Source organism: Osmerus mordax, chromosome 9 (assembly GCF_038355195.1).
Source record: "Osmerus mordax isolate fOsmMor3 chromosome 9, fOsmMor3.pri, whole genome shotgun sequence".
Taxonomy (NCBI): Eukaryota; Metazoa; Chordata; class Actinopteri; order Osmeriformes; family Osmeridae; genus Osmerus; species Osmerus mordax.
The window spans coordinates 5,848,384-5,860,149 of record NC_090058.1 but is presented as its reverse complement, the minus strand read 5'-3'; the positions used below and the strand labels follow the sequence as shown (position 1 = coordinate 5,860,149).

Here is an 11,766-nt window from a genome sequence, read left to right as displayed (position 1 = left end):
GAAAGTCTGAAGAACATATGCTAGTAAAATCTAACCTCGGAATCATTGTCATACCATTGTCGATATTAATGTCATAACATACACCCATGAAGTATGTAGGAATGTCGCCTACTTTGCACACTGACTTCTTGAAGTCGCTAACACCAGAGTAAACGTTTTAAAATAGGCGTAGGCTACTTGTTGTAAGTGAGAGGCCAATTGCATTAAAACATTCTTTATATCTTGGTTTTTAGCCTGATAATTCGGAAATCCTCTCAGATTGGCAGTAGAATTGGAATTTGCTGCGTTATTTATTTTTTGCATGAACATTCCCTGAAAACTCTAGCAGTAGCCTAGTCCCTCCTACGATTAACCGTAGGAGGTTATCAAAACGTCTTTGTGCCCTGAGTAGGCATAAGAGACCGTTAATTCGAAAATAATTCAGACTGTTCTTACTCGGTCTAAATTATTTCAGACTGTGTAAGCAAACACTTATTACAAGTAATATTGTGTAGGCTACTTTAAAAGGAGGGGCGTACAGGATCTTTGTTTCTTTCTGGTGCAGTTCTTGCAGTTCTTGTAAAAAAGAGTATACAAATAGAATTTGATAAGGAAATTAAAAAGGTAACATTGCATTTAAGTTAAAAAGGGCATTATGGAAGTGTAACAACAAACAGAAGGTTTTGTTCCAAATGTTGAAATCACATTTTACACATCAACATGCATATATATTTTATTAAAATTTCACATCCAAACATTGACCAGCGCATTGAACGATCAGTGTGTTTACTGTGTTTACAACACGACACAATGGGCCAAACAAGTTAGTTCCCAAATGTTTCACACAACAAAGTCAGGCTTCTTGTTAGGATGAGGAAAGATGATGTGGAGGGTGCACCATGTGATGCTCCAGAAAGAGACAGGGGAATAATAGATAAGAAAAGAGCAAGGGATGGTGAGAGAAAGACAGGAAGATAAGAGAGAGTGGAAGAGAGCAAGACAGAGTTTATATTGCCATCTAAGGGACAAAATGGATGGAGGGATCAGAGTGGAGATAAGTGGGCCATGGTCATGCCTATTCATGTGAATGGAATGGGTGGTTGTTCAGGTGGTGCGGGAAAAGCATCTCCTGTCAGAAAAAACAGTTGATCAAACACAATATTAGCAGGCAACAGTTCTACTTTGATGAAGAGAAAGCAAGGGGGGTTCATTTCATCATGACAGTGTTAAAATAAGATGTACTGTGGATGTATGGATTAAAGATCTTAAATTATAATTGGGTAAGGCCATACCTCATCGTCAAATGGTATGGGCTCAGGTTTTGTGGGCTATTAGAAAAGGAAGACACACACGGAAATGTTTTGTCACAAAACACTATTAGTGTTATGATCATAAATATGTTTAGAATAGATACACAATCTTTTTTGTATGATTTCAAAGGTTTTGCATTTAATTTTATTATTTGTTAGTGATTTGTTTGATGTATGGTTTTAGGGAGTGTGTGAAGGGGTGTGAGTGGATCATACTATCTGGGATGGGGGTGGGTGAGCATCTTCCGGAAGCTGTGGAAGAAAAGCATGGATAATCAGGTACAACTCAAACACCAATGTGAGGAGAACACTGTCATACGTTTGACTTGATTTCCCTGATGAAGTTCTGGCTATGGGTCACATTACAGGGTAGTTATAAAGTGCATCTCAAAATTTATAACAGACAAGAATGATCGCGACATAAACTTTTTGTTCAAATTGAGATGGATCGTACCATGTGGTGCGGGGGTGGATGAGGAGGCTTAGGCCTGTTTGGCTGTTTGTCAAAATGGAAACATTGGGAATAGCAAAACATTCAGACATTACGGGAACTTCAGAGGCACTTATCAAGTAATTGAAACACACAAAATAACTAACACTCAAGCAAGAGTTTAGCTTTGGATTCATGAATCAATGAGTGCAGGATATTGGTTCAGACCTTATTATCAGTTGGCCATTGGGGAGGTTTTCTTGACCTTCTTACACGTATTCGACTCTATACATAATGTTGAAATAGGAAGTGACATTAATACTGTATGACATCTTACATACATATACAAACATACAGGAAATTGAGGATAAACTTTACTAGCTGTTTGTTAAGCTGAGATCCAGAAGGGGCTCCTTGAAGTAGCTTGAGACCCATCGGGATCTCCTGACTCTCCTATAGAAAGTCAGAAAAACACAGACACTCAGGAAAATGACAACATCTTCTTCAGTACTGTTCATCTTAGAAGAAATTGGAAGTAGGAATATTCTTTTTTTAAGGAAAACGTGTGTATATCTATGAAAGTTGTGGTACCAAAGATGTCTGCTTTACCAAATCAGAGAAGAAGTTGAGGCCCATTGTGTAGGATTCTAGTCCATTCTCAGCTCGCTTGTTGTGTTCCTCAATCATCTTCTTGTTGACCAACCAGAAAGACTTCCGTCTGGACTCCTCCTCTGCTGATGCATACCTCTTCCCTGTAAAGAGCACAGCTGGTCTGAATGAACATCTAAAACTATATATATGGTTTTCTGCCTCATTTTGAAATTGTAAAAGAAAAAGAAATAGTACTTGTTCATAGTGAAAGAATTATTTTACTCTAAATGTTATACTGAATCAAGAGTGTTGAGAGCATCTCACCAAACTGAATCTTCCAGGCCTCAAACCCTTTGTCTACATTCGCCCCACCATCCTTGGCTACTGGTTTGGAGATGACGAATGCCACAGAGAGAACCAGGACCACCAGGAGCGCCACAGACTGCATCCTGGAGAGACAGAGACACTTCACACCAAGCCTGCCTACTCATCACCTATCGACTATCTATCTCTGCAGCTATACACCCTCACCTATCTACCCTATACCTACCCCTGCTGCCCTACACCTGTACACACCCCCCACCTATCAACCCTATATCTACCCCCCCTGCACCTACACACCCTCACCTATCTGCCCTATATATACCCCTGAACCTGTGTACTCTAAAATGTCTACCCCTGAACCTGTACACTCTCAGCTATCAACTCTATATAACAACCACTGCACCTGTTCACACAATATGTACTCCGTCACATATACACCCTCACTTACTGTATCTACCCCTGAATATATATACCCTATCAACCACCAACCTATGGTATGTACCACTACCCCTGTCTACTGTAGAGTTCTATGGGTATTGTATCCGTGGGTATTTACATATTGCTCTAACTCTGTCTCTCCTCTCTCTCCTCTAAACAATCACAGATGCACTAAAAAGGCATACCATACCTTGCTCTCCAAATGAAACTGAAGCACTGTGAAGGTGATGACAAGTGAGTGAATATTATGGTTCACGGTTTCTCCTGTTCTTATAGTTCTCAGTCACACCCACAGATTCTACAATTCGAAATTCTAGTGAGATTAATTACCTAAGGGTTTATGTTTGCCAAATACAGGATATTTACCATCCATAAATATGTGCCAAATGTCTGTCTGATTTTGTCCTCGTACCTCACTCATTGATGGTGCACAAGAGCACAAAGGAATAGGAATAACATGACGTGGATTTCAGGAGAAATAGGTTTAGTTAATGTATAGTGTAAGGCAAGTACATGCTCTTGTGGTTCTTCCCTTTGGCTACCAGCAATGTTTTTTGGGGCTATTTTGTTGTTATCAGTGACCTATGCACTTTGTAAAGCTCTCTCTTGGAAGTCGCTTTGGATAAAAGCGTCTGCTAAATGAATACATGTAAATGTAAGCCGAATGGATTTGGGAAATGGACCGGCCGGGATTTTTTCGTAGCGGGAAAGAAAGACGTACTAGCAGTCACATCGATATTGCATAATCATATAGTATGATCAAATATTGGAGGTACGTGTCCCCCTGTCCCCCCATAGAATTACAAGTAGCAAGTGTTTCTGTATGTTACTACTATAAAGGCATTGTGTGTTTATAGGTGTTCCTCTCAGGTTCTGCCAAGGTACTTTTCCAGATCCTATAGGTGACATATGATTGGTTGACAGACATGACAGACTAAGCCTGGTTAAACAAGGGAATGGCTTTCCTTGAATAGGTGAGGCCCAGGACATGGTACAATCAATCCACTCAGCAACCCACTCACACTTTCTGTAACCTTACTTTTAAATCCTCTTCTATTTAAGTTTAAGCACACCACACAGATGAGCTGTCTACAATGTGTCGGACAATCATTCAACAGCCAGCATGTGCACAAAAGGACATGTTTTTTTAACGTTAGTAGTTTTACATCTCTGCATTTATTTCCATTTGTGAAGCTTACAGTACAGTTTGGGTGCCCACATGGCTTTAAGTGCATAAATGTCTCCTGGAGGTATGGAGAACGGACTCGGAAAACTGCCTACTTACAAGAATTAGTCAGATTTAAATTTCTATGAAATTACATTGAATGATTTATTTAGTCTTCTCCTCCATGGGTCTCACGTAGTGGTGCTCCTGAATCATCTGCGAAGGCAACATTATACACGTATGTAGTCAGTACATTAGGTGTGTTTTATTTGTCTTATATATATGTCTAAAGAGCTGCCTCTTTTGGAGCTCCACTGGTTTCCCTGCAGAATTCTCCTGAGTGTCTCCAGACTTACCCTCAGACCAGAGGGTAGCTGGCTGCGGTGGCAATGCCACACTGGTTCTGCTTGTTCCTGGTCATCATGATGTAGCCCTTGGATCCCCAACTCAAGCCCCAGCTAGACACCACCCAAACAAAGACATATTACAACTTAGTGAGACCTTTCGAGAGAGATTGAACAATATTTGTCAATCCATTGTTGGAATCATCAGCATTTTAAATAATGGGTCTCTTGACTTGTGTGTATGTGTGTGTTACCTGTTCTTCACCATCCAGTAGTCCTGTTTGTTGTCAGTGCCATAGCCCACAGCCAGAACACCATGGTCCAGCTCGGAGCTGCTGCATTCAGGCTCATCATACACACCTGGGAGAGGAGCCAACAACCAACCACTAAGTGTCAACCAAACACACAGCACCAACACTACTACCTTGTCCCCAAACACACAGCACCAACACTACATTTATTTGTCCACAAACACACACAAATACCCTACTTTATACTGACCAAACTACTGCTTCAATCAAAGTTTGTTAATGTCTAAGGGACACTGGGCATGTGACTAATTTATGATTGAACATTATGGGGTGTTCACATCAGTTAGTCTTATCTTTTCAGACGACATGGCAAAGTCATGTACTTTGACACACATTTGCTCGTGCTAGAGGTCACTTATCTGTATCTCTAACCTGATTCGTAAAGCTGGAAGGAGGAGTGTCCTGCGTCAATGGCAACAGACACAGGTCCAATAGTAGCCACAGCTTCCTGTAGGGCGCTCTCGTCACCAGATGTAATGTCCACAAAGCCGGTGCAGGTGGCACCAATGCTTTCGGGCTTGTAACGGCACTGGCCATCCTGGGTGTGGAAGAGTTCATGTTTGTTCAACTATTAAGTGCATGGTGTGTTTTGTGTCATTTTTTCTTGACATTTATTTAACAGAATATCACAATCCAATCCTTCTGTAAGTGTGTAAGGGAATATTATTCAATCGAGTGTTTGGAGTACAACGTGGAGAGTTTAGGTGCAGAGGTGCATCACCAAAGCTGTCCACTAGATGTCTGTATTGCGCTGCGTCAACACATCTTAAATTAACTTAGGTAAGACTAGTCTGGTCCTGCACACTGTTTCGTGTGTATCTATGATTGATTGAGTGAGGAGTGTACGTGGGTGTGTGTGTGTTTCCACCACCCACCTCAGCCTCGTAGGGGTACGAATCCTCAGTGTCCAAGCCTCCGTTGTCCTTGATGTACTGGAAGGCCTGGTCCATGAGGCCGCCCATGCAACCCATGTTTCCATAACTACCGGAACAGTCCACCAGCTGCTGTTCGCTGAGCGACACCAGCTTCTGGGTCTTCCTGTAAGTCTGTCCCTCCAAGGAACCCGTCTGAGAGGGAGAAATAGAAAAAGGGAAAAGAGTGAGAGAGAGATAGGGAATTGGCCAATGGGTGAGCAAGTGGGAAAGGTAAGATATACATAAATATACAGTACATAACATACCATACACAATATCATGTATTTATATATGAAGGAAGCCTTTTCACCTTGCCCCTCCTTCACCCAAACCCTACAGTGGTTCTTCCCTTTTTTCCTCCATCCAGTCCTACCCCTCTCACACTTTGCTGAGGGCCCCACACTGCTCCTCTTTCATTCCCCTCGACCTCCTAGCCATCTCCCTATCTTCATCCATTTCCTTCCCTCTCTCCCTCAATCAACATCTTACCGTGCTGAAAGCCCAGCACGAGCCACAGTCTTTCTGGTCCTTGACATCGGTAACGTAGCCCTTGTCCCTCCAGTCCACAGTGTTGGGCAGCTCAGCGTGGCCCCCTGCCTGTGGGAGGAAGGCGGAGCCTCTGCGGGGGGCGGAAGAGTTGAAGGAGCCCAGGCAGCCCTGGGAGATGAGACGTCTGTACTCCTCGTTTTCCTGGAAGGGTACAATCAGCGTTTGAACCACAGAGCATCATCAGACAAAAATGACCCAAAAATCCTCGGAGAGAAGAGATGAGATTTCATGCATGGACAGCTCAGATCCAAAGATGTTTCATGCACTTAAAAAGTTAACGAGTTAAATTATTACATTTGCTTGGCTCTACTGAGTACAACCCACCATGTCAGCAAAGAAGGTCATGCCCAGGTAATAGGACTTAATGCCCTGGTCTGCCAGCATATTATGGACCAGCACCAGCTTGCGGTTGGAGATCCAGGTGAGCCTGCGCTGGGCCTCCTCTGCTGGGGAGGTATATATCTTTCCTGGACACACACAAACACACACACAAACAAAATGTAGAGTCAGAAGACCTGCTTGTTACATTCTAAGACCAGCTAATAGAATTTAACTTCTGAAATCAGCAGTGAAACAGGGCTGTATGCCCTCCAGCTGGACCAGGTGTTGGTCTGGTCTTTTATACCTCTGTTCATAACTGGTTAGCAATATTCAAAACAAGAGTGGGGTTGAATGGTCGTTTATTTCAGGTAAAACAGAGCATTGGACGTAGCAGTTATGTAAAGATTATGATTTAGAGGCAGGAGGTTCTCCAGTGTTTAGTGAATCAAGATTTAGTCAATCACAACATTGTGGCTGTCTGAGGCACACCACAAAATCTGCAGTTCTTCTGCCAATACAGACAATAGTGATGCAAGAGATAAATAGACTGGGTGAAAGACAAAGAGGTCTGTCCTTAAGAGGGCCATAGAGATAAGGAGTGGAGGAGCGTGTGAGACGGCAGGTCTCTTACCATACTTCAGCTTCCAGGCGTGGAACTCTAGGTCCTCCAAAGAGAGACTGGCAGCACTCGCCGCCACCAGAACGGCAGCAACAACAACCAACAGCTTCATTCTGGTGGAGGCAGGAGAGGAGGCAAAAATGGTTGACTGAGGTAAGAGGGTAAGAGGGTTTGAGATTTGAAAGTCTCCTTAAATAGGCTTTCTTGATTTTCTCACAGGTGCAGTTTTACGATTCTTTCGTTCAATGTTTAATTGTAGCTCTTTGATTATAACTATATCTCTTTCTCCTCATTCTCAATCAAGGTTTTGTAATCACTCGGCATCTGAAAGTTACAGGAAACTAGTAAGTGTGTATGTGTGTCTTCATGTATATGAATGTGTAGTGAGTGTGAAGTATGGCTGCTGCTTACCTTTCTGTTTGCGGTGGAAGTTGAGGTAACACGTCTAGAAACCACCTGCAATGGATAGAGATTTTGTCTGGGTGCTGCTCTTATATATACAGATACACACACTTATATTGCAGTGTGTCAGGTGCTCGACGGTCTGTCTGTCATAAACATTGACATGGGGAAGACAGGAAAATGAAAGGAGGAAACAGAGAGAGATGAAAGGAGGAAACAGAGAGAGAGAGAGAGCCAGCGAGAGAGAGAGAGCCAGCGAGAGAGAGGGAACATGGGGGAACAGACAGACAGTCTGGTGGGTTCTTGGACAGAAGCTCCTACTAGTGCTTGTTTATTCAATCTGTGAGACCACATAAAGAGTTGCAGCACTTTAATCTCCTAAGACACCAATTACACAGGCAGAGAGAGAGGGAGAAATGTGTGGTTTGTGGTGGTATTAGTACAAGACTGTTGCATGACAAATAGATTATTGTGTCAGGAAGGCAACATTTGGATGACATAATCTCCCCCCTTACCCAGATCTGAGGAAGACCTGCTTGTTCAAATTCTCAAAATGACTTTTTAATCATCAATCCCTGGTCTTATGTTTCAACAATGTCATTACCATCCATGCATTATTTTGCTGTGGCTTTTTGGACCAAAGAGAGATAACAATAGCAATTGACCAAACATCTTTTACAGAAATTCCCATGTCTTTAACTGTAAGTGGTTTGACTGTGTTTGTTATAGTGGTGGTGGTATAGTGTGTGTGTGTGTGTGTGTGTGTGTGTGTGTGTGTGTGTGTGTGTGTGTGTGTGTGTGTGTGTGTGTGTGTGTGTGTGTGTGTGTGTGTGTGTGTGTGTGTGTGTGTGTGTGTGTGTGTGTGTGTGTGTGTGTCAGTGTGTGTGTGTGTTGTGTGTGTGTGTGTGTGTGTGTTTGTGTGTGTGTCCGGAGGGTCTTCCAACTTTCTTCCAGTCAAAACAAGGGGAAGTTTCCTGCATATTTCCGGGCAGTGCGACTCACATGCTGCAGAAGATTTCTCTTCAGCCAGGTGTTCTTGGGGAAGTTTGACTGAAGAGAAACCAAATATAGCTATAGTACACAGTCCCCACACAAGCAGAGATAAGGCACACACACAAACATGCTGTGCACGCACACTAACACAATCCTCACAACCCACAATATTATAATACAAGCCCATTCATCTGATGTGTAGCTTCGTTACATTATAACGGCAACTCAACAAAGAATGCTGACAAAGAATCCAGTGTACATCTTTTCTTGTTCTTCTGTAACATTTCTCTGAAATGTTACGTGGGTAGTATCCTTCCATCACTAAACCACATGGCAGCAGGGGAAACTGTGGTGTACGCGAAGCTTGGTTTGGTCCCAGTGTTCACTACCATTGTATGACTAAATGTTATTTCTCTCTCTCTTTGTATGTATATATATATACATGTACATATGTGTGTATATATACAATATATATTCTCATACATTTTTTGTCTTCATCCACATTTTTGTTAGTTTTAATTGTCAAGAGAATCTCTGACTGAATTGCTTTTGACTTTGCCTTTATTTAAACCATATAATTAACCTCACTGCCTATGCAGAATACATCTTGTCTGGGAGTTCAAACCTTGCGTCATCTCATTTTGTTTCCATCAATGACAGATCACCACTTCCTGTTATCTCAATCACATTTCCTGTTTGCAGCCTAATCCATGTGCTTTTACTGTAGATTCAATCTGAATTGTTCTCTTTCTATTTTAAATTCAGGGCAATTCACTCAGTTCAGTGTACTATTCAGAGCCCAGATAGGATTTCATCCCCCTGTCATTTGAGCTATTTAATTCAGCCGTTAACTATATTCACACAGTCCTCCCTGCAGGATGATTTAGAATATAGCAGAGCTTTAGTGAGCAGCCTTGGTGACTTAAGGTAGATTCATGCAGTCATAGAAGGAGATGCAGAAAGGGAATGATTCCTGATGTGTCTTTCAGTCACAAGACAAAACCACATACTGTAAAACATTACAAAAAATACATACAAAATATCCTATAACACTCATGTCAGTGAACTCATTAAACACACTGTATTGTTTTTCTTGATAACTGCATGTCACATGTTCAGAGCCTTGTCAGCATTCAGCCCCACACTCATAAATGCCTCCCTCATGCGAATATCGTTTACAAACAGTATGTCCTGGACAGCTTGTTGTCTAACACGATTTTCGATTTTACAACACTGAATTGAATCTGAACCTGATTGATTATTCAAATATCAGCTGCAAAATAATCATCATAAACAACATGTATAACTGTTCTAAGATACATTTTCGCACAAATTTGTTCATAATGTTGAAGACATGTTTACACTGACATACCATTTGAATATTGAGAGCAGAATTTCTGGAGGTCTGATATCACCTCACCCACAGGAAGTGACATTTTGACACAAAGCGAGACCACCAGAGTTGTACAGTGTTACAGTGGAGCTACCACACACACACATAAACACCCACAGTTGACTGTAATGAAAAAGCTCATGAACTTTGTTCAATGAACTCAGGAAACCTTGGTTTCCTGGTATTCTTAGGTTGGCAGGCGACCAAAAGACTGAATCACCTGACTAGAAGGCTACTGCATTGGTTATAAACTTTATACACACAGAGTATCACATTCGTCAAAATTCTATTAAACATCAACTGAAATCTCAGGCTGAGAATGTGGACTGAGATGGAATAGAGTGGAAGCAGCTCATTATATTATATACCACTACATATAAGGAGCTGACATTCAATATCAAATTGGCATCAAAGGGACTCTTAGCTCATATGGACAAGAGGCTAATCAAACACAATTATATATTTTTATGAAACTGCTTGTCAGTAGGCTATCAAGTGTGTATCGGAGTGTCAGATGGCTGAGCGGTTATGGAATCGGGCTACCAATCGGAAGGTTGCTGGTTCGATTCCGGCCATGCAAAATGACATTGTGTCCTTGGGCAAGGCACTTCACCCTACTTGCTTCGAGGAAATGTCCCTGTACTTACTGTAAGTCGCTCTGGATAAGACTAAATGACTAAATGTAAGAAATCACAAGGTTCCTGACCTTGTTTCTCATCTCAGTGTCAGGTACTCACATGGTCAGACTGACCACAGATCTGTCCTAGGTTTCTATCTCTTTTCAGCAAACCATGACTGGAAGTATTAGGGGAGTTTAGATTAGTAAGACCTGATGACCTAAAAAAGTTCCCTGAAAGGGCACCAAAAGTAAACCTCCTTCAAATGTGCTGTGTAGACCCAATGACAAGAATAAATGACCAATTCAGACACATGATGATTATGGCTAACAGCAGACTGGTTCTTTCAGTAACAGGTCATCAGCACCTGTGGGTTCGTATGATCACGTCAGCAGGATGAATAGGATCTCGCCAGCAGAGGGCAGCACAGTCCTGGTGTTTGGGATTTGTTGCGTCCTCTGGTGGCTGAGACGACATGCAGTACATGGTTAACTGTACATTGGGTTTCGCTCTAGGCATCTTCCCCAGGCATTCTCAGGAGGGCAAAAATGGTTCAGGGTTCCTTGTAAACCGTGTTCACCCAAGATGGTGCTCAGAGAGCTACCTAAACTGACAAATCCGAGAGGGCATCTTGTATCTCTGCCCTGCTGGTAGGTCACCTCATCCAGATCACACAGATAGTGAGCCCTTTCCCAGCCTGAAGAGGATGTAGACAACTATGCACTATATGTTTCATCCACCAGGGGTCACAAAAAAACTGTGAACCCCTTTGACAGTGCTGCCCTCTGCTGGTGAGATCCTATTTGATCTACTCCTCAGGGTTCAGACAACCTACAGTGCCTACATGTGTAGGATGTCGTGTACAGAATGGCTGTGACCAGGTCTCGTCCACTGTTCTAATTGGGGCACCAGAATCATGTGCTGTTACAGTTAAAGAGTACATTGAAATATGACATCATTACATACGCCCACTGGAGAGGGGGTTGTCAGGCATTTTTACCATCTCAACAACTCGAGTCATCTTTCCTTTAATGACACTGACTAACCAGAAGGGTCACACTGCCCT

At 42.3% G+C, this 11,766-nt stretch overlaps 2 protein-coding genes across 2 annotated transcripts; both read right to left on the bottom strand.

The window, feature by feature from the left end:
* Window positions 1–696: 696 nt before the first annotated feature.
* LOC136949491 (cystein proteinase inhibitor protein salarin-like) lies at window positions 697–3,287 on the bottom strand. The gene is made up of 9 exons (XM_067243785.1): window positions 3,263–3,287; window positions 2,635–2,759; window positions 2,329–2,471; window positions 2,098–2,172; window positions 1,948–2,004; window positions 1,744–1,785; window positions 1,506–1,541; window positions 1,272–1,307; window positions 697–1,108 (listed from the first exon to the last, which is right to left on the bottom strand). The coding sequence occupies exons 2-9, from the start codon at window positions 2,756–2,758 to the stop codon at window positions 1,055–1,057; spliced, it is 567 nt and encodes a 188-aa protein (XP_067099886.1). The 5' UTR covers window position 2,759; window positions 3,263–3,287; the 3' UTR covers window positions 697–1,054.
* A 942-nt stretch (window positions 3,288–4,229) lies between these two features.
* ctsl.1 (cathepsin L.1) lies at window positions 4,230–7,817 on the bottom strand. Its single transcript, XM_067242529.1, has 9 exons — window positions 7,707–7,817; window positions 7,308–7,408; window positions 6,680–6,822; window positions 6,296–6,496; window positions 5,768–5,959; window positions 5,265–5,430; window positions 4,836–4,941; window positions 4,594–4,695; window positions 4,230–4,453 (listed from the first exon to the last, which is right to left on the bottom strand). Exons 2-8 carry the CDS (start codon window positions 7,405–7,407, stop codon window positions 4,596–4,598), a joined length of 1,008 nt encoding a protein of 335 aa, XP_067098630.1. The 5' UTR covers window position 7,408; window positions 7,707–7,817; the 3' UTR covers window positions 4,230–4,453; window positions 4,594–4,595.
* Window positions 7,818–11,766: the final 3,949 nt, after the last annotated feature.